Source organism: Zootermopsis nevadensis, unplaced genomic scaffold, assembly GCF_977971745.1.
Source record: "Zootermopsis nevadensis isolate Lab colony 2312 unplaced genomic scaffold, Znev_1.0 Znev_ptg000025l, whole genome shotgun sequence".
Taxonomy (NCBI): domain Eukaryota; kingdom Metazoa; phylum Arthropoda; class Insecta; order Blattodea; family Termopsidae; genus Zootermopsis; species Zootermopsis nevadensis.
The window spans coordinates 12,220,878-12,248,867 of NW_028259157.1; the positions used below are offsets into that span (position 1 = coordinate 12,220,878).

General features: G+C 42.4%; 2 protein-coding genes across 9 annotated transcripts in view; one reads left to right on the forward strand and one right to left on the reverse strand.

Annotated features, from left to right (window-relative positions):
- Positions 1-27,990, reverse strand: part of LOC110833211 (dual serine/threonine and tyrosine protein kinase) — a 101,027-nt gene that overhangs the window by 35,853 nt on the left and 37,184 nt on the right. The window lies entirely within an intron of this gene.
- Positions 336-27,945, forward strand: LOC110833210 (uncharacterized). Of its 2 annotated transcripts, XM_022070989.2 has the most exons (3): positions 337-732; positions 19,756-19,854; positions 23,498-27,945. In XM_022070989.2, the coding sequence occupies exon 3, from the start codon at positions 23,530-23,532 to the stop codon at positions 24,772-24,774; it is 1,245 nt and encodes a 414-aa protein (XP_021926681.2). In that variant the 5' UTR covers positions 337-732; positions 19,756-19,854; positions 23,498-23,529; the 3' UTR covers positions 24,775-27,945. The 2 variants fall into 2 exon arrangements, with proteins under 2 accessions (XP_021926682.2, XP_021926681.2); XM_022070990.2 differs by lacking the exon at positions 19,756-19,854 and having other exon boundaries at positions 336-732.

A 27,990-nucleotide genomic window follows, 5' to 3' on the forward strand; every position in this document is an offset into this window, starting at 1 on the left:
ACGAGACTTCAGCAATTTCGGATTCAGGACTTTTTTTTAAAATGTTCCTCCGCCGAAGCCGAAGCCAGAGGCACAGTCCGCCGTGGCAGAATGCTGCAACAGTATCCTCCCTGTAAGTGGGCAGTCAAGCGACCGTCCCTGATTGGCTGGAGCGTCAAGTGAGCACACCGAGTTCCGTCACCCTATTGGCTGATTCCGTGCCTGCTGACAGCCATTCACAGCGAGAGGGGGCGAACAGCAAAATTGTCCTTACCCAAACCGTCCCAAAGAAAAAAAAAAGTGAAAACAGTCGGGCGTCTTTTGCCTACAAAATTTATTTGGCGGAGTAAAAAGTTCGCGCTGTCCGTCGTAAACCACAGCGAGTTTCTGGTTCACTCGTAGGAGTCTGCCTCAGGCTGCTGATGGGAACAACGTCTTCGCTGGTATCGCGGGAACGGGACCTTCACGACAGCTTCCACGCTGATCGCCGCGAAATCTAGAACCTTCGTGTCATCTCATATGCAGTGGAGGGGTGGAGATGGGCGTGAAATCCGGGGCTGACGAATGGTGAGGAAGGCTGTGGTTTGGGTTCGCGTTGACAGGAGAAGGGGGCCACGCTTCGGTTTTTGGGGCGTCGTCATGGGGATGGTAGGTTCAGCACACGAGGTTAACCGTTTGCTGGAATGGCAGTGTACCTATGAATCGTGCAAACAACAACAACAACAACAACCGACTGCAGCTACATGTAGCCAGGTGAGTAGACAGTGGTCGTTGAATTTCGTCAAATTTCTGTCAAAAATAAAAAAGTTTTCAGTTCCGAATGAAACGGTTATGAGGTCAGACCAACAGAATTAAAACTCTCGGGGTAATTTGTATTCTTACTGGTTACGTCTTCGTTAGGAAACTGCGTCACAATTTACAATGCCCCTGTGATATAAAAAACTGCAATATTTGGTGTCCATTTCACGTAAGAATATAAAAAGTTCAATGCTGTTAATACATTATTAATCACGAATGAAAGTTGCAGTTAAAACATAAGGGACTATACAGATTATATATTTCGGTCACAGTGATACTTCGATGTTTTAAAACAAATTTAAGTAACCTTTAGGATGTAAGAGAAAACAGAAGTTAGGGACTGTAATGTACAGGAATCTTAAAAATTACGTAAACATACCACGACTTAAGACATTTTGTAAATAAAATAATCAGCGTTTGTGATGGTTATAAATACGGCTTTGAGTTTCGAAGCAAAGTGTTTTGTTCGTGTCTTAAATGGAACCAGTGGTGACTTCAACATTACACGCAAATTATCAGTGAGAACTTTGAGCTCTTAAAATCTGTCGTTTACAAAACAAAGTCAGAATATGGACGTGCGTCACGTGTACCGATTTGTATCTATCGACGACGTTTTAAAAAAAAATTGGCCTTGCGTTGTTTTGGAACAGAATAAATGAGGATGGGACGTTTCAGTGTTAATAAGCTCTTCCATTTAGCCTACATGTAATAAAGCAGGGAGAAGGTGCTATCTTCTTCTTGTAAGACTTGAGGTTCTCACAGCGGTGAGTATGAAGATATCCGTCTTCTGGGTTGTTGCGCTGTGTAGTCTGGTCGATGTTAACCAACGTTTCAGAGGTCATACTGCCTCCGTCATCAGGGCGATGAGTATGAAGATTTCTGTCTTCTGGGTTATTGCGCTGTGTAGTCTGGTCGATGTTAACCAACATTTCAGAAGACAGAAATTTTCATACTCATCGCCCTGATGACGGAGGCAGTATGACCTCTGAAACGTTGGTTAACATCGACCAGACTACACGGCGCAACAACCCAGAAGACAGAAATCTTCATACTCATCGCCCTGATGACGGAGGCAGTATGACCTCTGAAACGTTGGTTAACATCGACCAGACTACACAGCGCAACAACCCAGAAGACAGGAATCTTCATACTCATCGCCCTGATGACGGAGGCAGTATGACCTCTGAAACGTTGGTTAACATCGACCAGACTACACAGCGCAACAACCCAGAAGACAGGAATCTTCATACTCATCGTCCTGATGATGGAGGCAGTATGACCTCTGAAACGTTGGTTAACATCGACCAGACTACACAGCGCAACAACCCAGAAGACGGAAATCTTCATACTCATCGCCCTGATGACGGAGGCAGTATGACCTCTGAAACGTTGGTTAACATCGACCAGACTACACAGCGCAACAACCCAGAAGACGGATATCTTCAACTTATTCTTGTTTAAGAAATGAAGACGCGAACCGAGGCAATTAGGCACAGTGAAAGTTAATTACACTGATTGCATGTCTGAGCCTCTACAGTTGAATCACGACTTCGGGTCGTCTGATATCGACGAAGACGGACGCTGAAACCGCCATGAACATCCGCGGGCGTCCGAATCGCTTTACAATTTGGTGACAATACACGAACAAGCGACATATTTTGGACACGTGGAATAACGGAGTTAAAATTGAGTTAAATCGACACTTTACTTAATTTATATTTAAGGATTCTTCAGATTTGGACATAGTGCAGATAGCAAACCAGAGGAATATAAATTTGAGTAATTTATTCGATTAATTAGTGCACCTACTAATAAACCAAGTTTTAAAATATACATTTCGAAAGTAAAGAAACTTACTTATTCCTTGCATTGCAGAGTTCTTTGTTGCAACGCGGGGTAACAGTCGGAAAGTCGGAGTGCGTCTCTCCTGTTAGGCCTAGCTGATAAAAGAAAAATCCATTTCCCGAAAGTAATCGTTTAGAAAAAAAAGTACGATTATGACTAATTCAAAAAAATAATAATTTTGTTTATGATAAAACACCACCATCAAAATCGCTGAGACACAGCTTTGCATATTTAAGTTGATACAGCTCATTTAAATACTCAGTGATGCGGGTATACACAAGTCAACGGAATCGGCTCATTTCGCCAGTTTGACAATTCTACTCGCCAGAAATTTCCTCCACGAGAGTAAGGTCGTAACTGCTCAACTTACCATTACATAACAAACACGACATAAAATTATTTTAAAACAACTGATTACGAGTGAACTGCACAACACAGAATGAGTCACTTTCAGTGGACGGCTCGTTGCATCGCACACGTGTCGGGATTATTGCAGCAGAGACGTATAACGCGAACTTGCAAACTGAGTTTTCCTTCTAATCGTTTTCCTGTATCCTGGCTTCAAAACTCGAAAGTGTCGCGTTCGGAGAGACCTTCGTACCAACGCCATCTGCGTTAAAACAAAACAGACCGACAAAATACTTCGTTGACTGGCTTTGTTAAGCCCTGAGCATCATTTCAAAAAGTGTTACAAGGAAACCGCACGTGAAAGATTTATTCCAACGCTTTGGACAGGTAAAAAACCTACACAAATCACTATGATTAGGCCTAATGAACTTCTGTCGCATTATACAGCCTTACGCACCCCTGAGACAACTATAATTTGAGCTGTCATTATAAGAGCATTCTATTTAAATTATTTTTGGTGGATAAGTCCTTGCTCTAGGCCTAAGCTTAATGGATTAGCATTTTAACTTTTCAAAAAGGATCGATTTGCATTTACTGAATTCAGTTTCTACTCGGGCCTAACGCGATTAATTAATCTACATGAGGTAGTATATTTGCGTCATATTGTGAATTAGGTTAATATTTTAATATATTCCGTCAAATCACAATTTTTAATAAGATAATAAAATATTTAAAATATCATTTCACGTTCCGCATCGAATGATCGATTTACGGTCCAATTTGTAAATCGATCATTCGATGCGGAACGTGAAATGATATTTTAAATATTTTATTATCTTATTAAAAATTGTGATTTGACGGAAAATATTAAAATATTAATCTACATGAATATTTGAACCAGGAAACTTCTCAGATGTTGCAAGCAGCTAGAATTATAAACTTTATATCTTCTCAGAAAAGTTCGCAAAAATTAGTTGGTAACATTAAAAATTTTGGATGGAGTTGATTACTGTGGTACGTAAATGTTTACAGGCGATTTAAAAGCACTGAATTCCAACCGCGATGTTAAATGTGTGACGGAAGATGTCTATTAGGCACATTTGTATGCATGTTTATGCTTTGTTAGTCAGTTTGTTTGTCTGTTTGCAAATTTCACTTTGAATTTCGACTTTCCTGCATTTAACGGGTGATCATATAACTGAAAAATTGTTCCTTTCCGGAATACGATCCTACTTTTTAATGGAGTACAAAAAGTGTCGTCTGTGACTTTCGCCACAATTAATTATCGTGACGCCGTCACCCGCTTAGACCAAATTTTGCAGAAAATAGCCTTGACATATAGCTGGCAAAGGATCGCAAAAGAATAATTTTCTGAAGATATCCGTCTTCTGGGTTGTTGCGCTGTGTAGTCTGGTCGATGTTAACCAACGTTTCAGAGGTCATACTGCCTCCATCATCAGAGTATGAAGATTTCCGTCTTCTGGGTTGTTGCGCTGTGTAGTCTGGTCGATGTTAACCAACGTTTCAGAGGTCATACTGCCTCCGTCATCAGAGTATGAAGATTTCCGTCTTCTGGGTTGTTGCGCTGTGTAGTCTGGTCGATGTTAACCAACGTTTCAGAGGTCATACTGCCTCCATCATCAGAGTATGAAGATTTCCGTCTTCTGGGTTGTTGCACTGTGTAGTCTGGTCGATGTTAACCAACGTTTCAGAGGTCATACTGCCTCCGTCATCAGAGTATGAAGATTTCTGTCTTCTGAATCGTTGGTTAACATCGACCAGACTACACAGCGCAACAACCCAGAAGACGGAAATCTTCATACTCACCGCTGTGAGAACCTCAAGTCTTACGAATAATTTTCTCTCTGATTATTTATGTTAAATACTTTTTTTTCTCTCGTGTTTAGAATGAAAACAAATCCGTTGAATTACTTACAACGGTACTTATTTTTAGAATCGGTTTACTTCTTGCAATTTTGCAGTGGCCCACATCCCTGGACCTGGCAAGGCTCCGTCTTAAACGGGCCTATAACACCTTGTGGCCAAAATTCCACTTAAATTGTGAACAAAGGCCTGCTTCTTTAGGAAACACATCTTTCTCCAAGGCTGTGGGAAATTAAACAACGCGCGCCTAGTCAAGCCTTTCCTAAAAACTGTAATATCGCCTCATCTACACAGTCGATAAATGTCTAAAGTTATTGCAGATTTACAATATATACTTTAAGATATTGTAGGTGCGTCATATTGTGATTTTATTTAAAAATAGTATTAAAATATATTAAAATTGTCCGTCAATCACAATAAAGTAATATAAGATAATTAAATGGTTAAAATATTATTATTTTGTTCCGTATCGAGTACTCGATTTACATATGGAACATTCTCGACATGCTGCGTGTATTGGTCTGTGAATTAAAGGATTCAAAACCATTAATGAAATTAACATCACTCCGACAATACGATTGTATCAATGATATATAACACAACAACAAATGTTGATACAATGTGAAAAATGAAGAAATGATACGAAAATTAAAAATTAGTAATTGAATTAAGAGTTTATAACATACACCTGATGACGGCTCTATGAAAGCCGAAACATGTCGAGAATGTTCCATATGTAAATCGAGTACTCGATACGGAACAAAATAATAATATTTTAACCATTTAATTATCTTATATTACTTTATTGTGATTGACGGACAATTTTAATATATTTTAATACTATTTTTAAATATATACCTTCATTTTCGACTCAGTAATAGTAAATCGAAGTACATTTACGCTGCATTCTCACAGTGACTTGGGTGAAATTTGAGAGTACGCGGTTAGTCCACGTAGGCCTAAATGCCTATGCTAACCGCACCGCAACGCCTTCTTAGACAGCTCAATTGCCATTATGTAACGCTGACCTACCCTGCGTGTCTTGCCACCCGTACACGCGGTAAGAGCTTATCTCTCTTCGCACCAGCTTCAGCAAATCGTAGATCACGACAGTTAAGATTTGCGAGGTTATGATAATTATTATCATGGCCTTGGTATTCTTTTCGTGATCACAATTTTACAACAGATTAACAGAGTGCATGCTAATTGCTATTTCCTAAACAAAATTATGGGGTTCGAAATTTGTGACAGATAATTATCAAATTAATAGCCACGGTGGTCTAGCGGTTAGAACGCTGGCCTTGTAATCCTGGGGTCTCGGGTTCGATTCCCGGCGGTGCCCGAATTTATAACTTGTGTTGGGCAAGGCCGTGGTCTAGGCAACACGGAGTTTTCCTCCGTGGCATCCCAACAATTACTCCATTCACACACAGAAGAAGGCAATGGCAAACCACTTCTGGATCATCTGCCAAGAACGTATATGAACAGGTCCCAGTCCGAGAAAAGGATGCAAGGATCCTGTTCATATGGACCTGTCGTCAGAGAGAACACTAAATAAAAAAAAATTATCAAATTACTAACACATCCTCTAAAAAAACTCTGTGAGTATGTTTTTTTAGAGGTTAGGTTTTCTAAAATACGTTGCGGATATAAACATTTGTTTTACGTGGGAAACGAACAGTACATTATGAATTAAAATTACATTAGTTTTGTGATATTAGAATTTTTCGCATGTTGTTGAACAGTAAATTAGATTTTCGATTATCGATATCGATTATGTAGGAGACATTAAGGGCGAAAGAGCTTATTCGTTAAATCGTTATATAATTTATCTCCTTCCGGATAATTTGTTTTATACAAGCTTTAATAATGTCAAAGCTCTAGCATGTCTGTGTCATGTGCACTAACCTAACATTTCCGGATATCAATAAAACAGAAACTACGGGCTAAAATAAATGATTATCGTTTCTTCAGTTTGAAAGTTCGCGCAGTTATGATTCAATTTTAAAGTGTGTAAATTTCATAACAATTTATTCCAGACGACACATCGGAGTGAGATTTGAGGTTTTCGCGGTGATGATGTAAGTTCACGGGTTAGCAATAAAGAACGAAGTCCTCCATTTAAAGCAAATGCCGACGTAAACTTTGGAATTTATCGCGCATCCCTAGCGTCTCTCTTACCTCCCTCAAAGGCCGGGAGTTTCAGGGAACTACAAGACCGTTCGTTTGAGACAACGCCGGCCGACCAAGTTCCGATAAAGAACACAATAACTTTTGATGGTCGTTGAGGAATCGAATTCCGATGTTTTTGTTTTCTGTACGAATGAGGCGGGAGTGAGTAAGAGAAATCACAGAAGCTGGAGCCTCGCTTGGGCCAGCTGTCGCTCTGTTCAGGTCTGGCGGAGTCCCTGACTTCCGGCTACTGCAACCCCCCGTAGGTAAGAACAAGCAGGAATGCGAGATTTCATGTTCTCACGGCGACGACTGAGAACAAATCTCTCTTCTCACATGTTGGGTCGTGTAGATACCGACGGACGTTTCACAGAAGCCTACTGCCTCTATCGTCAGGTCGATCACCCTGGCTACGCTACCCAACATCCCAGAAGTATTTTCTAGGCCATTAATTCCTCACACTCGGGAATTCGTTATCAAATATCTAAATAAAAGACGTGTCGTTTTAAAAGTTAAAAATCACAAAAACACAAAAAGCTATTACATACTGAAGATTTCTGTCTTCTGGGTTGTTGCGCTGTGTAGTCTGGTCGATATTAACCAACGTTTCGGAGGTCATACTGCCTCCATCATCAGGGCGATGAGTATGAAGATTTCTGTCTTCTGGGTTGTTGCGTTGTGTAGTCTGGTCGATGTTAACCAACGTTTCAGAGGTCATACTGCCTCCGTCATCAGAGTATGAAGATATCCGTCTTCTGGGTTGTTGCGCTGTGTAGTCTGGTCGATGTTAACCAACGTTTCAGAGGTCATACTGCCTCCGTCATCAGGGCGATGAATATGCCAATAGGGTGTGAGGTGCTAGGTTTATAGGCCGGAAAGTGAAAGGTGTAGCCTTTCACTTTCCGGCCTATAAACCTCACCGCTGTGAAAACCTCAAATCTTATTTATTACATATGATTTTCTCTCTATATTAAAACGTTGCAGTAATTAAAAACGAGGGTTTCTCTGCTGCGCTATATTTGTCCTTAAACTATCACAGCGACCTAAGTCCTTGATCTGTTTAATTGGTGCTGTGCTATTAGGCGCAGATATGATATACGAGTAATCCGTGTTACGTTATTCTACTTTATAAAAGGAGCGTATTAAAGCATTAGGCCTATTTTCGGAAAAGACACAGGAGGTGGATGTGTTTCAGCGATTTAGGATACGAGAATTTTCATTAAATTATAGATATGACGCATTCTAGATATTACAGAATAACTAATAATAGAATAATTCCAGATAGTTATATTCGTACTATAACGCACTATAAAAGCTCATATATCTCCCCAAAACTTGTCTGAAAGATGAAAACGATTAAGAAACCTCTTAATGAATGTCTAAAGCGTTTCAGACTTACTTACAAGAGGCGTATATATGCAAATTCTCATTCCTCTTGCAAATAAATTCATAGGTTCTAGCAATTTTGTCCTTCGGGAATAAACAACTTATAATTTTGAAGATATCCACCCCGAAGATGGCAAATGCAGTTTTCGCCGTAACACTGGGAAATATTCAACATTCTAGGCGACTTATTCCCGTATGTCGAAGTCATAAATTAAGCTGCAACCCCCACAACGTGAACAGAAAACCTAAGGCGGTATTCGAGGTTCTGACGGCGGCTAAAATGTCCGTGTTCTTGTGGGTTGCGACGCGTTCACAGCCCAGGAGAACGCCGACAGAAACAAGACGTTCCTGCACGCATGAGCAGTTCAATAAGTTCATAAATGTTTACTGCTCTGCAATCTTAATCTGTATTTGAACTGCTCTTAAGTCTGAGCATAACGACCGAATGTAGGGCATTGGCAGAAACGTGTACCTCAACACGTGGAAGTACCACCTCCTCCAGTTGTGAAGGGGGCTTCAAAGTCTCACGCAATCGAAACTGCTGCCTCGAGAGCAATTCAATTGTCCGACTGTTCAGCAACTGATCTGGAGTAATGCAGAAGGGAGCCAAGACCTAAACATGAGTTTTCAAACAGTAGGTTAATTCATTCTCTTACATCAACACCACACATTTCCCTCACAACGTCGGTACTCTGGTTTAGGGACCAGTCCGCATTGTTTTCCTTCCACTACTTTCGTCGTATAAAACGTGGATTTTTCTTACAATGGCGTCGTCGTCTCTTTTGAATGTGCAATCAATTAAAAGCGACTCTTATTAACCGATATGATATATCATTCTGTCAAGGCGACGAGTAGGAAGGCGTAGTCTGGGAGAAATTTACCGTCCTTTCAGAAACTCAGAAGACAGCCATCTTGGTTATTTAATCGTTTAGTTACCGGGGTAATATAATCTACCTTTTACGCAATTAAATGTGAACTCTGCATAAACAGAACCGAATGTTTGAAAAGTACTGACGTTCTCGTGGTGATGAAGACCTCGAGGTTCGGTTTTCTCAGTTATAAAAACGTCCGGACTTGTCGGTATGCCGGGCGTGTAGATACACCGGCGGTTAGGAAAACCACGCGGGGTTCCACACGGCGTCACAACGCAGAAGACCACATCGCCACATTTTGCTCGTTTGGTTAACAATTCCTCAGCGTCGCAAATGCTCTCGATCTGGTGTCCAAGGCGGATATTTGAACCTTGAACCTTGAACCTTGAACCAGCGTATTTTAAAGTCGCTCAGTCTCCTACACCAGTGCCCGAATTCCTTTAATTGCATCAGGAGTTCGACTACCACTTCAGACGTCCGTCTCCATCGACAGTCCCGCTTTTATTCGGACAGTCACAGACATCGAATGGAAATTAAAATCCCGTTGTGAACACGAAGTAACTCGAGACACTGTTAACCCTTTGAATCTGAAGGTCATCTAAAGAATATTTAAGAGCTCATTTAATTCGTACCTCTAAGAGAACACAATGCATTTCAATTAAAAAATTAAATGGGTAATTTTGTTCAAGGAAATAGTCGCTGTTTATTCTGAGAACGATATAAAATCATAAATTCATTCTGTGGGCAAAATGGAAGTGATATATTTAACTACAGCAGGGGCTTTAAAGGGTTCGAGGACAGATCGCAATTTACTCTGCATTAATAGAGTGGTTACCGAAGGGCACGCTGAAGAATGTGTTTCTAAACACAGCCCTACGTAGCGAAACACAGAGGCTACGCTTTGAAAACGGTGTTCAACTGTTCGTTTTTTAATTGAAAGTCGATGTGACTTAGATATATTTTCGTTAGTGTTACTGAGGCCATCAAATGGCCACGAAGAACACTGAGGAACCTAATCTGAATCGCTTTCAGATGTGTGATGACCGTGAGGTGGCGGGGAAGGGAAACAGTTAATTACTCACTTCGATTCGCACCGCGCACATGTGATTACGACATTGATCTTGTTCCGGAGAGCGAGAAGTTGCCCTAACCCTGTTCCCTCCCTGAGACGCCCCCAAATGAATGAATGTCCGCGTGCTGGTGTTTACTCCTCTCGCAAGGCGCGCCAAGACTACTCCGGGTCATTTTGCCTGTGCGTGCAGTCAGCTCTACCGACGATGTAAGGAAATGTTTGAGCCAATTCACAAGAAATTATTTGCTTGATATAAGGAAGTAAGCTCTGCCGTAATCATTCGCCACGATGCATCTTGGACGTTTTGCCCCCTTTTCGTGCAATCGCCATGCAGTGGGTGTGGTCCCAGCGTGCCCTTTGAGACTCTGCGTTTGCCCCGTGGGCATCAGGGCTAGCGGGCGGACAGCTGCATGTAAAACCATGAAGGATAATGTTCTTCTGGGCATTGACGTCGTGTAGACAAACGTTTCGGAGGGATGTACTGCCTCCATCTTCATCCGTGCCGCTATGCATCCTTAGACGGTTAAAAGTAAAATTAAGCGCGACATTTCTGAACTGTTTTGACACTTCAATGCGCTACTAATAGTCGAATTGTGACTGCGATAATAAGTACGCCTTACTCTGACTAAATAAACGCATTTGATCTAATGGCGCATCTAATATAAATCTTTTTATGTCGTTGGTTTATGCCGTAGTTAAATCTGTCACACTTTCCTCTCGATTGTCTTCCGTGTGAGGCAGATTCCGACCATCTCCAAATTTTCCTCGAGAAATCGAAGTAAGCCATTAAAACTAACAGGAGGTCACCTGACCCCTGTCTGGACTTTGGACTAGGAATGTATAATTAGATGCACTGACACAGAGCTAATAAATAGACTTGAGGTTCTCACAGCGGTGAGTATGAAGATTTCTGTCTTCTGGGTTATTGCGCTGTGTAGTCTGGTCGATGTTTACCAACGTTTCAGAGGTCATACTGCCTCCGTCATCAGGGCGATGACGCCCTGATGACGGAGGCAGTATAACCTCTGAAACGTTGGTTTACATCGACCATACTACACAGCGCAACAACCCAGAAGACAGAAATCTTCATACTCTGATGATGGAGGCAGTATGACCTCTGAAACGTTGGTTAACATCGACCAGACTACACAGCGCAACAACCCAGAAGACGGAAATCTTCAGCTAATAAATAGCTCACGGTGTTTTTATGAAGATCAAATTAATGAATTTAGATACAAATCTATACGCTATTTATTCTGACACATAAGACTGTTATTTTTGCGTTTATACACAATGCATTTAATGAAAGCAGGGGAGTGAGGTCCGGTGATCGCAGTGGCCAATTCTGCAAACAAACAAAAAATCCATCGGTCGAGAAAGTGTTCATACAGATGGTCCGTCAGGTGTTGACTGGAATTCGGGCTGTCGCTTCAGGCTGTAAGTGAGGCTGTAATCGTATTTTGTTTCGTTCAAATCAGCTTTAATTTCTATCCATTTCACCGTAACGGTTGACAATCGCATGTGTCTTCATAAGACATTTACGATCTCGGAAATAAGATCCTCAATTTCCGAATGTCGCCGGACATTCCGTGTACAATGCTAACGCAACTCAATTGTTTAACTCGAGGGCAACAGAGCTTTATAGGCTACTTATTCACAGCTGAAAGTGGGTGTTGCTGAATCCGGAAGAGCGAACTGGCACTTTCAAAAGAACGGTCCACACATCTGCGTCCTCATGCGATGTCCTTCGCTGCACGCAACAACCACCCCCTCTCCAATTACTCGTTCTAGTAGATGGAACCAAGATTTCAATGGACGTATTTCTCGCGTAATCTGCTCCCTTAATCTGAACCCACTCATATATTTCGCCCGCCCTGACAAGACAGTGTTTTTTTTTTTAAATCCCACGTGCCCCTTGAACATTAATCAGAGGCGGTGTGAGAAATGGTGACAAGTGACTGGCTTTGCTCGGTCACTCGCAGAAAATTAGTATTCAAACTTTCCGTTCCGCTTTATAGCGCAGTGAGGGGGTGGCTGCCGTGTGAGTAACGCTCCACGACAAAACAAACAGCCTCGGCCTGCGTGGGGTGGAAACCTCACGACGGACAAGGACCGACCGAGTGTCCAGTTGCCTACCGCCGGATGATTTCTTTCCCGGAGACGGACAAATTACGATCGTACGCCACTTAAAACGCTCCGACCTGTCGGTCCCCCCTTTCTGGTATCTTTCTCTGCCCACACTTTCATTTGGCACGCATTAAAAGCCACGGCACTGTCTGGGAGAGAAATACGTAGAACATGAAGATGGCTCTCTTATTCTAGGCAATTTTCTTGTGAGCATTTGACGTAAGTAGATAAATTCACAGAACAATTCAGCGACGATATTTCAAAGAACAGTAACACGGGAATGGCAGACAACAGACAGATGCGGATATATAAATAACCAAGAACACAAGTAAAGGTTGAAATAGTTTGCCTTTAGGAAAATACTCATCTTACCATGCGTGTTACATGCCCCACAAATCTAATCCTCGACTTGGTAATATTTTTGCAAGAGTATCTGCTGATATGTGGACAAACGAACCCACTTACCTCTTTGTAAAATACTGCACAGAGTGCGAGGAACATAAATTAATGCAGTTTAAATGTTACTTAGAGCAGTGATATTCAACGTTTTTTGTTCGCGTACCCCCAGATATAATTTCTCTTCAACTTTGTACCCCCCAAAGTTGTTGGTGTATAATTCAAGTTATACGTAGTATATAATCTACATTTAAAATAAATTAAATAAATAGCATTACTGATTATTCAGTGTTTATCATAAAATAATATATATATTTTTTAAATTCACGTACCCCCTAAGATGTCTTCGCGTACCCCCAGATATAATTTCTCTTCAACTTTGTACCCCCAAAGTTGTTGGTGTATAATTCAAGTTATACGTAGTACATAATCTACATTTAAAATAAATTAAATAAATTACATTACTGATTATTCAGTGTTTATCATAAAATAATATTTTTTTTTTTAAATTTCACGTACCCCCTAAGATGTCTTCGCGTACCCCAGGTTGAATACCAATGACTTAGAGCACTGAAATAACACGAATATCGCGCGCCATTGAACAGTGTTTGTACTAGCATATTAAAACTGTAAAGAACTATGACGTTACACGTAATTATTTTCACGTGCAATCGATACTGAAACGGTATAATTAAAATAAAACCAATTTCTTTTACAGTTGAGTCCGCCCTACCAATTATGAGGGGGGGAGCAGACCGATGTTTGCGCATTCCCACCCCCGTCTACCCCTCTTCTTACCTCGTGTTTACTTCATCCCCCGCTTATCAATCGCTCAATCGCTGAGAGCAAACCTCGTCACGATCTCGTGCAGCGGAAATGTTTGATTGGCGGATGCATTTCAAATTAGGTCCGGCGTGAAAGTGGAATGACATCATTCATAAAGCCGCTCAAATGCAACCCGCTCCACTAATTGCTAATTTCACACGACGCCGTGAGGACGCGCGCGTCGGCCAGAGAGCACCGCGGCCATTTTTAGGCCTACGTCTGTGACGCTTTTAAACCTTGATTCGTGCTTGGCGTTTCTTTCTAATCTTTGTTTCTTCTCTTTCCTTGCTAATTTACAAACTTAAGGAACGACTTTTTTGCATGAATGTCTCACATTTCTGGAATTCCCATAACTCGACTTGCATTTGTCTGACTACCAAATTCCTAGGCTGAGAAGGCGTCGAGTTCAAATCTGCCAGGCGACCGGCTATAACAAATTAGATTCTTGGTGTTTTTCCTCCCCCTTAAATTAGGCTACGATCGTCTTCCTCATTTAATTTTAAATTCATCCTTCTTCGTCATCCATATTTCGACACGGTTTAGCCTGAGATACTAACATCGCAGTTAAATAAACTCGAAACATATAAATCTGTTTTATTTTTCGTGGTGCATATAGACCTCAGTCAGGTTATAGATCGCTTTTTAATAAAATACAGAATAGTGTTTAGGAATTCTCGAACGATGGACGTGACATCGATAATAAATTACTACGCAAAATTTTCATATTACTGTGTATGTTTTATTTTTATTTTTGGAATCGCGTTTAACTTCGTACAATAATTGTTACGCCTACGAAAAAATCAGTCATATAGATTCAAAACGTGTAAAATTATGCCCAATTTCATCTTTAATATTATGTGGTCTAGCGGTCAGAACACTATCCTTGTAAGCCTGGGGTCCCGGGTTCAATTCCCGGTGATGCTCAAATTTATAACTTGTGTTGGGCAAGGCCGTGGTCTAGGCAACACGGAGTTTTCCTCCGTGGCATCCCAACAATTACTCCATTCACACACAGAAGAAGGCAATGGCAAACCACTTCTGGATCATCTGCCAAGAACGTATATGAACAGGTCCCAGTCCGAGAAAAGGATGGAAGGATCCTGTTCATATGGACCTGTCGTCAGACAGAACACTAAATAAAATAAAAAATTAAATTTCTCGTCCAAGGATTCCTACCAAAATGTCTATAGATCAAGCCAACGAAAATTTGGGACCCGCAGTGCTCAGCCACTATCCCAGTATTTAAATTTAGGTCCGATTTCTTAATCTCAAACAACATTAAATTCAGTGCGTGTCAAATAAGGCGTGAATAATATTACATTCGATAAATGTAAAAATGAGATCCAATTTCTTAAACTCAATCAAAGCAGACTTGTATTTCGTGAGCTGTCCGTATTCCTCAGGATCGTAGAATTGTTAATCCACGTTTCGCTTATGCCAAAATGCCACCTCCCCCAAACACTGCGCTCCTACCGTCTCCACCTTGCTACCCTCTGGACGCTGTTCCATTTATCACTGCCTGCTGCATCGCCTCGTTACCACACGAAGTCAGTTCAAACCGTTATCAGATCGTGGCGTGCTTCCGCCCAGACACTGAAGCTGACAGTCCTATCACACGTGCTTACATATTAATTCAACGACTGAAATGAATCTTACGCCCAACACAAACAAACAGAGCGTGTCGCTGAAATGGCTGTTAACCTATCCGACTCAAATCTTGACTCAGAGTCTCACCCCCACAGCTACGACGCTGTCGAGTAGCTGGTGTTGAGGCTCTAGCGTGAGCGGAGAGCGCCATATCTACAAGGGTACTCAGTCAGGACAACGGGTCGACGCCGAGGTCTGAACTCCGGACTTCTAAATCGAAACAATTCCGGTCACAATATTGTATGCATATCCTGTTCCCCTATCCATGGCACACATCACCAAAATATCGTCTACCTTGATTTAATTAATGTAACAAAAACAGCAAAGAATTAAGAACTTGTTCGCTGTCAAACTCCGTGAATCTGAAGCTTTAATTCAGAAAAGTAACACCTCAAAAATGTCTTGAAACGTTTAGATTCATTATCGGTCCAGTCTATAAATTTAATGTTACCCGATATTAATGAAGGTGACAGATTACGTAATGTCTATTATTATTTATTTAGTGTTCTGTCTGACGACAGGTCCATATGAACAGGATCCTTCCATCCTTTTCTCGGACTGGGACCTGTTCATATACGTTCTTGGCAGATGATCCAGAAGTGGTTTGCCATTGCCTTCTTCTGTGTGTGAATGGGATGCCACGAAGAAACCGGGGAAGCCCCCAGAGGAAAACTCCGTGTTGCCTAGACCACGGCCTTGCCCAACACAAGTTATAAATTCGGGCACCGCCGGGAATCGAACCCGGGACCCCAGGATTACAAGGCCAGCGTTCTAACCGCTAGACCACCTCATCTTATTATTATTTAGTGTTCTGTCTGACGACAGGTCCATATGAACAGGATCCTTCCATCCTTTTCTCGGACTGGGACCTGTTCATATACGTTCTTGGCAGATGATCCAGAAGTGGTTTGCCATTGCCTTCTTCTGTGTGTGAATTGGATGCCACGGAGAAACCGGGGAAGCCCCCGGAGGAAAACTCCGTGTTGCCTAGACCACGGCCTTGCCCAACACAAGTTATAAATTCGGGCACCGCCGGGAATCGAACCCGAGACCCCAGGACTACAAGGCCAGCGTTCTAACCGCTAGACCACCGTGGCTACACGTAATGTCTAGTGTAAATAAATATAATTTTCGCCATTAAAATTCAATAGGTACAAACACAACTTCACTTTGAAAAGATTTTAGTACTGGAAAGAATACACTGTGATAGATAACATGAAATAACGTATTAAAATTCGGTTCCTAAATATTCTTATCCTATTGGCCCTGTTTCTGCCTTTCTGTTTGCAATAGACAAATCAGCTAAGACGATGTGTAACGACTTTCATGGTGATGATGTTTTGAATACGTCTGTCATGACTGCGGTGCGTTTGGAATAGCATCGTGAGGTTGCCCCATTACATGAGAACTCATTCCATTTATAGCCGTCAAATCAACCCATTTTCCAAGTCCTTTTCCTCGTTGAATGCCTTGAGATTGGAATCACCTACCAATTTCAGCTGTCGGTTCAGGGAATCTTAAGGCCTTTCAGTAGCACGTCCCCAGCAAATGACGTCAAAGGCTGTCACCATCGGGCGTGTCTTAGGGATCTCCCCTTTCAGCTGACGCCAAGAACCAAGGCAGTCTTCCAGTTTCCATCCATAGCTGCTGCTTCGCCTCGCCTCGCCTTTCTTTCATTGCGTGTTATACGGTGCTGAGAGGAAAATTGCTGACAGCGGTGTTTGGAGAGGCGGAAAAAGTGTTTGCGTTCTCTCATTCATTGTCATTGTATCGAACGCGACAAACTTCCGCGTCTCAACCGCGCTGTAACGAGAGAAGAAACATCGAAAGCTCATATCCGACTGCGACGCGCTTTCTTAATGACGACGACGACGACATCTGAATAAAATTATTTTGGAAACGTTGGAAATGATCGGTAATACAGACTTCTTCCTTCCATGGTTTCATATGTAAGATTTCGGCGGATATTATGTCCGCACAGTTAGTTTCAGAATTAGAGCAAAGACCAAGATGCATTGAATCGAGTTCTTCAGTTTCCGTCCTAATTACTCTCGTCTACTTCACTCGCTGACATCTAAGACATCTAAGTGACTTCATCTGTTGTTCTTCTGGGTTTCGACTCCGTGTAGGTAGATACCAACGAAGATGGAGAGAGCATGTTCCTCCGAAACGTTGCTATCTACTTACGAGTGTACACGGCGTCACAACCCAGGAAAACAATATCAGATGTAATATCTCGGCCTTGATACCGGGTTTCTTAAAATATATTTACGTGGCTTTCCTCAGCCTCTCCACGATAATTCCGGGGTCGTAAGATGATCTTAGCAATTGCAATTTTAAACTAGCCAACGACCTCACAATCCTGTGAAAACTAGAAATTATTCAGGAAGAATTCTTAATTCACTGGATTTAATTCGTTTCAAAATCAAATGAACGCGCTTTGACGCCTTCAAAAATCTCTCAGCTTGATTTTATGAAGCGACGGTTTATTAAGGAAGGATGTGGTATAACAGGGGAGCGGGGCTTAGCATACACCAGGACGCAGCTTTAACAATCAACGTCTTGAAGAAAAGAAATGCTTCCTGTTTTAGCAGAGTTGTGATTTGCAAAAGGCAGATGCAGATGACGACAAAGAACAGGAAGAGATGGGCGTAGTGACACCTCAAACCCCCGCACGTGGGCACGATCAATTACATTTCGACGGACAATGCGATGGAACGCGATACGTCGCAACTGCACCACAAGAAGCTGGCACATGCCGCACCCGCAGATGGCAACGCCGAAGAAAAGGTACCAAGCCAACACACGCCACTTTTTGCCGCCCTCATGCCATCATCGTATTGCAATTGAACCACGTAAATCAATCAGTGCTGCCTTCTACAAAATGCACAGGACATATTCTTCTCTAACGAGACTGGAATAAAATCATCGCGAATACTTAACAACCTAGGAAATGTCGGCATGGCGTACAAATTTGACCTTCGTAGTGAGTACCTCTGAAACGTCGACAGGTGCAACATCCCAGAAGAATGTTAGTTTCAACGATGGCGAGATTTGGAAATGAAAGTCAACGCGTTGCACGAAACAACAGTTCTCCTTTTATTTTTTTATTTAGTGTTCTGTCTGACGACAGGTCCATATGAACAGGATCCTTCCATCCTTTTCTCGGACTGGGACCTGTTCATATACGTTCTTGGCAGATGATCCAGAAGTGGTTTGCCATTGCCTTCTTCTGTGTGTGAATGGGATGCCACGGAGAAACCGGGGAAGTCCCCGGAGGAAAACTCCGTGTTGCCTAGACCACGGCCTTGCCCAACACAAGTTATAAATTCGGGCACCGCCGGGAATCGAACCCGAGACCCCAGGATTACAAGGCCAGCGTTCTAACCGCTAGACCACCTATAAAACATAACTATTATTTACTAGACGATGGATAATATCCAAGAAAATTTTTATTCAATTGACTCTTCACCATCGTCAAGAACTTTTAGATTTGATAACATTAAATTCAGTTCGCAAACTCGAAATGATGTGAAATCATGCATCAGACATGATCCCGCTGCTGTGACAACGCACATTGGCAACTTCATGCATTAAAGTGTTTTTAAGCGACGACAGAGCGTTAACCTTAAACCGCTTTGAGCACTGCAAAGTAATCTTGAACGGTCGCCTAGACACGTAAAAAACTTTGCATATCGTGTAGTGTAATGAAATATAAAAAAAATTAGCATACAAACAAATTGGCACTAGTGTCATTTATAGTGTAAACAGTTTGTTTATATGCTTATTTTTTATATAGAATATACACGATCTGGTTCTGAATTAGTTTTCTTATTGAACAATGTTCTTGTCTGTGTAGGTTACGGCAAATCAAATCATATTGAAGATATCCGTCTTCTGGGTTATTGCGCTGTGTAGTCTGGTCGATGTTAACCAACGTTTCAGAGGTCATACTGCCTCCGTCATCAGGGCGATCGCCCTGATGACGGAGGCAGTATGACCTCTGAAACGTTGGTTAACATCGACCAGACTACACAGCGCAATAACCCAGAAGACGGATATCTTCATACTCACCGCTGTGAGAACCTCAAGTCAAATCATATTGTTAAAGAATATTTCTCACTGGAATGAAACTTTGCCGAAAGATTCTTTCAAGCTCGTGAACAGTAGTGAATATTAGAAGATGATGTCTCCTGGGTTGGCCTGATGATGGAGGTACCTAGCACCTCTCAAACGCTGGTAAACTTCTACAGGGCGCTACAACCCAGAAGGCAGCCATCTTCGTGCTCATCGCCGTGAAAACCTCAAATCCTACTTGACAGCGAATTTTGAATCAGTGCAGGCCCGATTTCCTCTGTGTGTGACTGCGATTTCATGAGTTACTTTTTATGCTTGCCTCCTTAGGCCACGCCAAGGTGACTGAGTTTGGACTTCTAAAGGAGGTTAGAGCAGTCGAATCCACCGTTAGCGAGCAGGCAATTGGAGCTGTCTTCCTGTGGCTCTGTAAGTAGTCTCTCGGATTATGCCCCGAGTCTATAGCACCTTCAGATGCTAAACAGAATTTTTCTGACTCCAGAGTTATCTTCTTAAGAAGTTCACATTACGCAACTAAAAAGTACTGACATAAAGTTTTGTCTCACATTTTATATCAGAAAAACATATCTGAAATGGAACCTGGATCTAAAGTTGACCTGATTTTATTGGATTTTTGCTCTGATCCGCAGAATAGAGAACAGAAATTATCTAATTAACTAAACGTCTTTAAGGCACATTAATTATTTACTATGCTTCCTCGCGGATGGCTGTCCAAATGCCGGATACAATTGTCCTGAACTACAGAACTTTTGAAAAAGTTCTCAATTTGTTTGAAGCCTGAAATTGTTTTCAATATTTGTTTGTGTTTGCGCTAAAAACCTTGAAAAATGTTTCAGCTGGTTTTCTGCTGCATGTTAATTTATATAATAGTTTCTTTACGTTTTCCTTTGAAGAGACGTTAGTCTATACTTAATCTGGGATGTTTTCTTAAAGATTCTGTTTTTTTCACTCATGGCTATTGAATCCCACGCACCTATGAGAGAATTTGGATACTCTTATTATCATCAACACCATCACCGTCGTTTGAAATCATAATAAAGCAATTATATGGCGATTACATTTATAAATATATCAAATAAATGTAAATTGTTACGTTCTAAGGGACATAAGAGTTTAGGCCTGTCACATGGTTAGCTACTAATCGTATGATTAAGTGTACAAAGGAGAAATTATATCGAATCGTTTATATTCAAATAAATGAAAATGTAGTCTACAATAAGTTCTCTCGGCGATGAATATGAAGATGGATTTCTTCTAGAGCGTTGCATCGTGTGGTCTGGTAGACATTTAGTCTCCGTCACAGGTCATTTGACGGGGATATTAGATGTGAATATTCGGACAAAGATTTCGCTCTTTCTATCCTAGAGACAAATTAATTTTCGAAAAGACCTGCCACCCAGAATCAAGCGACTTCTGCTTTCATTCCGTTATTATCCAGTTTAGATACACATTGCTCAAGGAAAAAGTCTTTATCGACTATCTCTAAAATAATGGATTTTCTTCTGCTCTAGACAGTGACGCCTCGTAGTCTTATAGGCTAGGTTACAAAATTTTCGGAAAAACGTGTCGCCTCCATGACCAGGCATCCTAAACCGACTTTTCACCACTGCGAGAAGTCTTCCGGAATGTTGCCGCGCGTAGTCTCGATTACTCATCGCCCTGATGATGGAAGCAGCAAGGACCTTTGTAAGTCTGATAAACTTCTACCAGAAGACAGCCACCTTCAGCTCCACTGACGTGAAAACCTCAAATCAGACCAAGTGTGCACGGTTAACTGCTCCAGGGCGTACATGATGTGCCTAGACCCGCATATGTGGGTTAGTGGCATTGCACGCCACGGCAGCCAGTCGGAAGCCGTCATCCCCAAGAAGTCAGCCGTCAAGACGTGATGCTGCGAGCTTCCAATCCCGCACTCACAATTCCCCATTCAAACCGTGAAAAGGGATTAATTTTCGGGCTTGTGAGTTGGCTAACCGCTCCCACTGTCTCCACTTGTAGGAATTAATTACTTGCCCACTACCCTTCGCCCTCTCCTTCCCCGTTCCCCTCCCCCAACTCATACACTCAGTCAAATAACCGCGAGTTAGTGAATATGCCCACCAGTCACGACGGCAGCTTGCCTTACTGTCTTCTAACACTTGTGAATGTCTGACTCTAGAATGACTTTAGTACGAACTCCCCCAGGGGCTTTCTGTACTTTCAATGTACGTAACAAAAGAGCACAAAATGGAATCTTTGAAGTTCTTTGAAACTCTAAAGAACATTGGTCTCTATTACGACAGTGTTTTAAGTGCCGACTTGCTTTTAAATATTCAAAGCCTATGGCACAGCGATGTTTTTCTTCTGACGACGTGTAGATCTGCGGGCAGATACCTACGTAAAGGTGGAACATACTGTCGAAATTCTCAGGTCCGAAGATCGTCCTTTTCCTCCACAAACGATGGACAACTACGGGTCTACACGACGTCACAACCCAGAAGAACAAAATCCTCTTTTTCGCCGTCGTGATAAGCAAAAAATCTCGCAGAAGAAAAATATCATTACCGATCACAGACGCTGCTCGATCTAAGACGCCTGAATTGACCGCTGGAACAGTACGATCGTGCGTTAGAATCAAACTCGAGACATCGATGTTTGTCAACGTCTCTCCACATTGTGTAGCTAGGGACCTCGCGACGGGCTGATTAACCGCCCAAGAAGTTGTTGTGGGCCCAGTCCGCTCATCGATTAATTAGCCGCATTAGCAAGTCGAGTTCGCGAATGATTGTCGGACATGTAGTCAACCCCAGGCACGTGACTTACAGTGACAATAGAAACAAAGCGTCCCAGCATTACCGTTAAGGAGCGATCCGTAAGAAGTCATCTAGCTAATATCTTAAACAGCATTTTCCATGTAAGACTTGAGGTTTTCACAGCGGTGAGTATGAAGATTTCCGTCTTCTGGGTTATTGCGCTGTGTAGTCTGGTCGATGTTAACCAACGTTTCAGAGGTCATACCCAGAAGACGGATATCTTCAGCATTTTCCATGTTCCACAAACCGAAGCCGTGTAGCGAACCACGGAATGGGGAGTCGACAGCCAAAGAGTTCCCACGTCCGAGGGCGCGTGCCAAGAGAAGTAAATAAATCTTTCTTGGGCTCAGCCCGCAGATCGGAAAGCAGTCGCGTCTCATATTCAAATGTTCATACTCCCGGGCAAAGTACTAATACTCACTAGCATTCACAGTTCTCTGGCATATCGTGTGTTAAGCATCAGAGGAGCCACAGCGGACTGAAAGGCGAACAGTTATGACTGTAACCCCGCGGAGACCTTTCTACCCTTTTCCACATGATATGCAAACCATGTATAAAACAATACTTGAACCATATGCTGCAGAAATTGGTTCGGCAACAGTGCCATCTGGTGGATCCTGGCAGAATCGGTAATGAACTCGTGAACTGACTGGGACGAGGGTGGATCAGGGCCACCACAAACACACATAATGCACATTAACAAGAGTAAAGAAACCGAGCGAGTTTGGAGCAGGGGTGGGAGCAGATACGAGGGTGACGATGTTGTAGCTAGCAGCAATTCGGATGTTTTCCCATTCAGCGGTCCATAACAATTGAAGATGTGGGAGATGAGGAAGGGGAAAACAACAGTGTTGCTATCTCCAAATGATGTGCTGTGATATGGCGAGGGTTTGTCACAATGACACTGGACGGTGCTCATTACACAACGACACTTCTTAATAAGGACGACACGAGATGTTTGCTCATGTCCTCCACGAGAGATTTTACAGTAACCAGCTGACGCCTTAACGCCCAGTGGTATCTATATGTACCACCTGCTTTAGAAACCAATAGTTTTGCATTTTTACCACAGAGTGTACGTATTTGCTCCGTATGATTCCCAGAGTAAACAGCAATTATTCCCTAAGAGATCTTTAATCAGACGATCTCTGAAACCAAGGAGAGTTGTGTTTTCTTTGAGAGAGGTACTTAAGACTCCAAAGGGCTAAAGCCACACGGGCAAAGTACAATTCGTAAAATGTTGTCCGTCTTCTTTCTAGCGGGTTGCGTTGTGGATGGGGAATCACTAGAGATGCAGCCTTTTCTGCCCGGGGTTATGGCAACGGAGTCTTCGGCAAGCGTCACGACGGCTGCTACTGCTGCGGGTGGGACAGCGTCGGCGGCGTCAACGGCATCGGAGAGGGGACGTGCGACATCGTCGAGTTCTGTCGCCAGGCCACTTACGTTCTCGATAGCAAAGATTATGGAGCCGGACAGACGAGTTCCGGAGCCAGCACTCTCGTTCCCACGGCTTCCTTACCCCGTCAACATCGATTCAGCGTTTAAGAAGTACGTGCCCGCGTTCCGCCCTCAGGACTTACTACACCAGTATCCGCTACTGTATTATCATCCGAACCATCTTCTGAGGGTGTCTTATCCGATCGCTCCTGGAACGACGTCCTGTAGCGTTCCAGTAGGTCCTACGCCCATCACTGTGCCGACGACCGAATCCAGCCCCATCAGCGCCAAGACGCCTCTCCCGGGAGCTGTCGCTGCCTCCGGTTCTGAGCACAAGGTCACCACGGCTTCTGGCCCACTGTCCCCAAAGCCACAAGCGTCGCTGTCGCACCAGCAGCGGGAGTCACCTGACCGCCTGAGCAAACGACCTGCTTCTAGTGCGACCGCTGCAGCCAAGCAGAAGAGTTTCACGTGTCCCGAATGTGGCAAAGTTTTCAACGCGCATTACAACCTCACAAGGCACATGCCTGTGCACACAGGCGCCCGGCCGTTCGTGTGCAAGATATGTGGGAAAGGCTTTCGACAGGCGTCCACTCTGTGTCGACACAAGATCATCCACACGGCGGAAAAACCGCACAAGTGTCAAACATGCGGCAAGGCTTTCAACCGTAGTTCAACGCTGAACACGCACACGAGAATTCACGCAGGTTACAAGCCATTCATATGCGAATTCTGCGGGAAGGGATTTCACCAAAAGGGTAACTATAAGAACCATAAACTGACGCATAGTGGCGAAAAGGCCTACAAATGCAACATATGTAACAAAGCATTTCATCAGATCTACAACCTTACATTTCACATGCACACTCACAACGACAAGAAACCATTTACGTGTAAAATCTGCGGGAAAGGTTTCTGTAGAAACTTTGATCTCAAAAAGCACATGAGGAAACTACACGAGGCGAGTGGAAGTGGCAGTTCTCTGGCACAGGTGCCACCCCCGCCTTTCCCCAGTGTGCCCCCAGCAGGCAGTCACGCGTTCATTGCCCCGTTCTTGCTACCGCCCCCGGGACCCGCGTACATCTCGAAGATCTTGTGACCCAGCCACGGCTACTGCAGTGTGCGAGCAAGCAGCTCCATGCCGCTCCTCACGGCCCCCTCCGGCGTCGCAGGACCTAGTCTGCACGCGGCATGCCACGTCCTGAGTGCAAGAAGCAGGAGGCTCGCAGGTCAAAGTAGGGCAAACTTCAATTGATGTGCCCACTCGCTGCATAATAAAGGGTTCGAAATTTCTTCACGAAGCCACAACCAGTACACAGTAGATCTTCACTTAAAGTGTCGAGAATGTTCTGGCTCTGCTGACAACGGGAAAAGAGAGTTTCAAGAAGATGGCTTGTCTTCTGGGGTGTTGCGCCGTGTAGTCTGGTAGAAGTTTACCAAACTTACTCGGCGCCGTGAAAACTTCAAATCCTACTAAAGAATCCCCACTTACAGTGGCAATAATCTTGGTCAGAATTAGCCTGTCAACATGTTTATGTTTCACCATTATTTTCCGCTTACTGTACAATTCAACCAACCCCACGGAAATTTATGAGAAGAATAAGGAACATAACAGTCTCTTGGTTTAGCGGGTTGCGTTTCTGTCCTGCGAATAACAACACCAAATTGACAGTATAAAATTAGTGTAGGGTAGACGAGGAATCTTTGGCAAATCGGGCGTACGAGTGTGAATTGGATTCATCTGACTCACGACCCGGACTTTTTTTAGGGCTGTCGTTAACGAAGTGATGAAACTTTTGGTTCCACAACAGACGGATATTTCTTGATCAGCTGAGCGACTTAAAGTTTCTCATGAAGAACTCTGGTTCATGGAGTTATTATAGCTATATTTAATTATAAAACACAAACATGACGCATTTAAACTTTAAACTTATTATAGCTTATTTCAGCAACTCAGTATGAAGCTCTACTGTGTACATCGGAATGTTGCGCAATGTTGTAACAAGGCTTTGGAAACAAACTGTAGACCCGCGCAAGAAATCGGCGTTCACTTGTTATTGTTTCTATATTACTCAGTATAACTGATAAAGTTTAGAAAACAAAATTTTGCATAAGAATTTCGTCTGACACTACAATGCCCTGTGTTCCTTGTTTGATGTAAACTTAACGTGGCGCCAAAGCGTCTTCATTCTCACCACAGCAAAAACCTCAAATCTCAAATGATCCGCACTGCTGAATTTAAGACAGAAAATAGTGCATTATTGTCACTATTGTTCTTCTGACGCGCATTCTAAAGTTAAAACCATAACATCGGCTTCGTACTGAGACATGCGACGGCAGTCAAAGTTGGTCGTGTTTCCTGAAAAGCGCTGTTTTGGTGACTTGAAAGACAAAATTGTTCTCTGCAGTAAATACAACATATTCCACAGCGAAAAATTCCAGACGACTGTTTCAAAGAATATTACGTCCAGTTCTCTTGCACACATGACGAAATTCGAAACACTGCGGATATTTTCATACCATCAAATCGGTTTTATCTCACTCAGAAATTAAAGTTCCATGATTGTACTCCGTTACAAAGTTTTTACAAAACTAGAAAATGGATCTTCCTCGGTCAATGCGCTATATTGCCATAGCAAGCCCTAGGAAGTAGTCCAGCTCACGAGGAACTGCATAAGGACAAATTGGGATGCGTTGAAAAATCACTCTGCATTTTCGAATATTACAGAATTAAAATCATATATGCATTTACCTTCCTTAATTTATAATATTATTTCGTTAACTAAATTGAATTATATTTTCTATGAGAAATATTAGAATGATAGACTATACCTTTATTATTTTAATTAATTCCCATGGGAATATCCCATCAATGTCGTAGAACTTAATGTCGGGAAGGTAATTCCGATATCAACCGGTCATTTACATTGTTAATATTATTCAAGTCATACGCTGAATGACATATTCGTCGTCAATGCATAACTGCAGGAGATTATTCACATACAGCAAATGCGTGCACAGTCAGCGGGCCGAGAGGAGAGGTCGTGAGGGGTAGGTGACTGACGGGCCTTTTAGAACTTTTGGAAGGACCTATGACATAATAGGCGGTACGGCCTGCTGTTTGGTCACAGATTGTAAAGGCACCAGGGGTCACAAGCAGTCTGCGGGGTGCAGGATGCAGCAGGGGACTCAACTCTCTGTACCATTGTGGTAACGGATTAAATGTTTTCTTGCTTCAACCATCCGGAAAAGCCTCCCAGAGCAAGACTTCTACTAGTCCCTTCCAACTTACGGCGGTGTTGAATGAGGAAGTTCCTGTGTGAGCATGTTGGAACCTTCAACATGTTAATTCAATTTAGTCACGGAGTTGGCGCGAGAAGACCAAAGATTTTAATACAAATGTGAGTGCAATACATAGACGAATACGGATTGTGAATATCAGAGTACGAAAAATTTAAATTATATATATATATATATAATATATAATACAGATAATGTGTTTTATATTAATAGAACTTAAAATTAAGAATTTGATGTTGAATTATATATAAATATGATTCGATTGATAGTGCATACGCTTTGTGAAAAGTGCTCATATTTTTCAATATGAAGAAAGCGACATGTTTAATTTGTGATGGACAATGGAACACATGTTGGAATTAACTCCCACGTTAGTTCCTTATTGTAAAAGAAGAGAATTGGTGAATGTGTTTCATTGTATGTTCCACGTTACTCTACTTTTCCATGAAAGATGTTGTATGCTATCATAGAAGAAACAAAGTTGGCAAATTGTTTCCCTTAGGCTTGTAGGCCCTATCAACTGTGTAACTCTGAATAATGTCGCTGTGTACTTCTCTCGGACGGCGATAAGAAGTACTGCAGTGCCACCAATCAGAGATGGACATAACTATCAATAAATACCATTGTTTATAAAAATGTCCTGATTTTTTCCCAACTTTAATAATAAATATGAAGACGTGCGGTGTTCTGGGTTGTGACGTAGCGTACTCCTGTAGATGGTTACATACGATCATACGAAGACGTTGTTAAACACCTACAAGACTACGGAATCACAAACCAGAAGGCTACAAATGCCATTTCCGCCTACGTGAAGCTGAAATCTCAGAATTTATTTATAGTTTCAGAAGTTAATTCTGCATTCAAACAGGCCAAATGTCTAATCCATATAGCCATTTTACAATTTTCTTTGTATATTCCATACAACCATGCCTAAAGCAAAGATATTTTATTAAAGTACATTCTAAATATGCATTTATGCTCCATTAATTATCCTATCGTCCTATGCAGAGATTTT

Excerpts from the sequence above, each read along its gene's own strand:
- LOC110833210 (XM_022070990.2), top strand. The coding sequence starts at position 23,530 with ATGCAGCCTTTTCTGCCCGGGGTTATGGCAACGGAGTCTTCGGCAAGC.